At 33.6% G+C, this 5,080-nt stretch overlaps 1 protein-coding gene across 1 annotated transcript; it reads right to left on the bottom strand.

The window, feature by feature from the left end:
* Positions 1-2,691: 2,691 nt before the first annotated feature.
* LOC132190809 (uncharacterized) lies at positions 2,692-3,063 on the bottom strand. Its single transcript, XM_059605848.1, has one exon. The coding sequence runs from the start codon at positions 3,061-3,063 to the stop codon at positions 2,692-2,694; it is 372 nt and encodes a 123-aa protein (XP_059461831.1).
* Between the last annotated feature and the right edge of the window lie 2,017 nt (positions 3,064-5,080).

The following is a 5,080-nucleotide window of genomic DNA, read 5'->3' as shown; positions in this document are numbered from 1 at the left end:
TTGTTATGGTGCAATTTTTTGTGTTTGGCTTAAGATCCTGATAAGAAGGGTAGGTATTGGTTGTTGATTATTTGTTTTATCATTTCCAAGTAATGTGGAGAGGTCGTACAATGAGGAAGCTATTGACCTGGAATGAGCATTGTCTGTCAGTTTGTAGTGATAAACTTATAAACATTTTGTTCTTGTTTTGTTGATGTTTAACGTTACATGTAATTATGTCTATATTTGTGGTAACATATATAGTTTGGTTGTCTATGGTTGACGTAGAAATTGTATGTTTGTGATACTTGATGGAACTTGCATGTTTGTGATTAATGTGGGAGTTCATATCATGAATTGTAAGTATTTTTTATGGATGATTAATGAATACTTCGTTTAGGGTTTAATGTGTTAGTTTGTTACATCAAGTATATTTTTGGTGGATGATTAATGTGGTAGTTTTTCCATCAAGTATCGTTTCATGAATATATAGTTCGTTAAATGTGTATTAGGTCAACTCCGAAATTCTGCAATAAAAAATATTGTTTTTGATGTTCTAACTATTGATGATGATGATGATGATGAGGTTTGTTATTATTTATATTATTGAACTTTAGTATTGTTTTTTATTCTAGTTTTGTTTTGTTATTATTTTCTTATACACTTTGTAAGAGATACATATTGCATTGATGATATTTGTTAGAAAGGTACGTATTGGGTGCTGATTGTTTGTTTTATCATCTCCAGGTAATGTGGAGAGGTCGTACAAGATGAGAAAGCTATTGACCTGGAATGAGCTTTGTCTGTCAGTTTGTAGTTGGTAAACTTATAAATATTTTGTTCTTGTTTTGTTGATGTTTACCGTTACATGTAATTATGTTTAGATTCGGGGTAACAGATATAGTTTGGTTGTTTGTGATTTTTGAAGAAATTGCATGTTTGTGATACTTGATGGAACTTGCATGTTTGTGATTAATGTGGAGGTTCATTTCATGAATAGTAAGTATTTTTTATGAATGATTAATGAAAAATTCGTTTAGGGTTTAATGTGGTAGTTCGCTCCATCAAGTATATTTTTTATGGATGATTAACGTCGTTTCATGAATATATAGTTCGTTAAATGTGTATTAGGTCAACTCCGAAATTCTGCAATAAAAAATAAATTCAAAATTGGCGTTTTGAAAAATGAAACAAAAAAATTCTGGTGAGTAAATCCTACTAAAAATGAAACAAAAAAATGAAAAAAAAAAAAACCCTAATGACTTAATCTATTGACGTGGTAAAAGTGCCACGTCAATAAATTTACTGACCTGGTACTTTTACCAGGTCAGCAAATTTATTGACGTGGTAAAGAATGCCACGTCAATAAATTTATTGATATGGCACTGTTTGGCACGTCAATAAATTTTATTGATATGGCAAACAGTAGCACCTCAGTAAATTTTGATGTGCTAAACAGTGACACATCTTTAAAAAAAAAATTACTGACCACTACGTTTCTAACTTTCAACACACGTCATAAAGGCCACGTCAAAAAAGTTTTATGACGTGTCAAATCTGACACGTCATAAAACGCTAGTCAAGAAAAAATAGTTATTTTTTTAGTGCAAATATGAAGAAGCCGAAGGTCGTGCAAAGGAAAGTTAGTGTGTTCTCCAACGACTGCTTGGAGCCTTGGTGTTGCTGTTCCACGAAAAGGAGTAGAAACACGCCCTACTGGAATTCCAAACTTGTACGTTGAAGTTAAATATATATGGGGTCCATTTGATTAAGGATTTTGGCAAGGCAAAGGCAATTTCTACTTTTTCATTTTTTCAACATTCTCTCACTTTTTAAATCACACCAATCACTTTTTATTACTGTTCAAATAAAAAAAAGTTACTACAAAACAAATTTTTTTTTATTTTTCCATATCAAACATTCTTATTTTTTTTTTTATTTTTTTTTTTTCATATCAATCAATTTTGCTATAGTGCAAAACCAATGCCATAAAAAATGTTTGTCAAACACGCCCATATCATCTCGCTCCAGCACGAAATTAGCTGAAAGTGGAAGAGATTAGTAGGAGATTCTAGCGCATTCTCATGTGCTAAAGAGTGGGAGGTTCTGGCACATGATTCTGCCGCATTATCATATGCGAAAACTTCTTCGCATGTCTTATGGGACTAGTACTCTATTTGCCACGAATTCCTGGCGCAAGTTATATAATTATATGGACACTCCCCTACCGGTAGGGGAGTGTCCATATTTAGTTCTGGTAGTTAGTAAATAACGGTACCGTTATTTACTAACTACCACAACTAAATATCAATATATGTATTTTCTAATATTTCATCCACACTTTCTGTCTTTTAATTAATTAAATGACGCCATCAATCAAAGAACCTTCCTTTCTGTAGCGTAAGTGGCCTCAGGAGAATTTATTGTACCAATAGTTAACAAATCAAGTTTGATCAGTTTGTTGAACAATTTGTATTGAATCTCCTGTGGGTACGTAGTCTTTATTAATGAAGAATAACAATTACAAGCAGCAAGTCAAGAAACCCAAGAAACTCCCCAAAAAAAAAAAAAATGGTTCATCCTTAGTTCTTTACCACAGTTCCCATAAATCTCAATTTCTTCACATGCCTATATATATGTCAACCCTACCTTCAACCAAAATTAACAAATCAACTTGAAAACGATGACTAAATCTCTTTGTTGCCTTTGAAACTACTCCCTCTTGGCTCTAGATCTACAGTAACTTAGCTCCAAAGAAACCTGCCTTTCAAAACGAAGCCGGCGGCGAAAATTTGCAATGAAAATCTCCGCCCTCTTATCAATATCATCATCCGAAGCAAAACTGGTGGCTCGTTGAATACTCCGAGTCGCCGAACGATCTCCTCCGTCGGATTTATCATCCTCGATGCATCCATGCAATCCCGGACGGTCATCAAAGCTTAAGCGGCGCCTGTAAGAAGAAAAGCTACCAATATCCGAACCACCCAAGCACCATCTCCTTACGTTAAAACTAAGCAAAAGTTTAAATTTCTTCGCAGTCTTCCTCAGGCGGCCGCCTACCTCTCGCCACCTCTCTCCACCCATATCTTGGTTTCTCCGGCAGCTGGTTTTTTTGAACGGAATGGCGTGGATGTTAAGGTTGTTTTATAGACAGAGAGAGTGAATTGTTGGGCAAGCTAGTGACAGAAGCCAGAGAGCGTGTTTTTGAAATGATTAGTGTAATTACCTTATGTGGTTTCATGGAATTAAGCTGGCTTCTGTCACACGATTGTCATGCATCATGGTGCTGCGTCATATATAGTCGGATTCTCATTAGCTAAAATAAATAAATAAATAAAGGCTATACATTATACCAATAAAGAAATTATAAATGATTTATGTAAATATTTTTCTAATATTATTTTACAAATTTAATAGGTTAACCATTAAATTTGTGTACTCATGTGGACCCCACACAAATTCAATGATAGATTCACAAATTCAATAGATCAACCATTAGATTTGTGGACTCATCATGTAGATTCTACACAAATTCAATAGATTCATCCATATACGCTAAGCTGGTTAAAAATAGAATAACTCTATCATTTCTCATACTAATATCTCACTTTTATTCTACTATATATATATGCTGACGTGGCAAAGTGTGGTAGCTATTGTTAAAAAAGAAAAAAAAGAGTAATATTACATGTTATACTTACATCACAATCTCATTCTACTGGACTGATGTGATAATACTCATTCGCCCTTGTTTAAAAAAAAAAAAAATCCCAAACGCAAGTAAATTAATGGTAAAACTTGGTCCAGAATGACACGCGGGTCTGGCCATGAACCACATGGCCAAGACCCACCATGGGTCAGCAGACCCACGGTTGGGTCGAGCCACGACCTAGCTGTGGGTTAGTAGGCCGCGACCCACGCAGGTTTGGTCGTGACACAGCATGGGTCTGCTGATCCATGTGGGTCATGGCTTGCTAACCGACGGCTGGGTCACGATTAGACCCAACCATAGGGTCACCTTGGACTTTTTTTTATTTTTATAATTTGGAATTTAGGGTAAATTTAAAATTTTATAAAAAAGTCAGAGGTATAAACATCATTATATCACTTTTAACGTTTAAAATCTAACGGATGAGGTAAATTGATTGAAATTGAAAGTTCGGGAATATAAATTGAGATTTTTTGAGTGTTGAAGAGTCTTCTCAAAACGCGTGGTACTTCAATGGTTTAAAATGAAATTTTCCCAAAAAAATTTTATTCAACATGTTTTTTTCTTTAAAAAGAAACAAAGAATCAGAGGCGAGCTTGATCTTTTGAGAATCAATGTCTTTTTTAGAATCAGAGGCAATGCTAGACAACGTTTTCATGCCCATGAAACTGTTTCTTCAAATTTCATATATATATATATATCATGTATTCCATGATTATTTCTATTTAGATTATTACATATATGTTTATTTATATTCTATGATTGATTATTTGTGATTCATCAACTCAGATTGTCTCTCATGGGGGTTGTAAATTAACTTTAAAAAGAAAGAACTTGACACTAGTTCTAATAACGAAACTTCAAATTTCAAAGAGCATCCTCTTAAATATATATGAGTTGAAGGTAAAGAACAACATTCTAAAACTCTAGTTATATAACCCCAAGGGTTAAAGTTGAAGTATATTTATTTTATATTTTAAATTGTATTTATCATATTTTTCAATTTGGCCCTTACAATAGTGAATTTCTAATTCCGCCACTAATTAGTAGTAGAGGCATGTATGGCCCCCCAGCAGAGATAAAAACCATGGGGTGAAAGAGAGTAGACCGATGAAGGTGGAACAGAGGCACGTGAACGTGAATATATCTTACCTCCAAAACTCTAAGCAGAAAACAGTAAAGGTAAAAGTTATAAAGAATACACAATTTAATTATTTAATCATTACTTTAACGGATAAGAGGGGAGAATGAGAGAAAAAGGCCAAGTTTTGGCAAGGCAAAGACAACCCCACTTTTTTTTATTTTTTCAACATTCTTTTACTTTTTACATCACGTCAATCATTTTTTATTACTATTCAAATAAAAAAAAAAAACTTTAAAACAATTTTTTTC

The sequence above is a fragment of the Corylus avellana genome, chromosome ca8 (genome assembly GCF_901000735.1).
Source record: "Corylus avellana chromosome ca8, CavTom2PMs-1.0".
NCBI lineage: Eukaryota > Viridiplantae > Streptophyta > Magnoliopsida > Fagales > Betulaceae > Corylus > Corylus avellana.
Note: the sequence above shows the minus strand (reverse complement) of the source record. Positions and strands in the feature narration are given on the sequence as shown.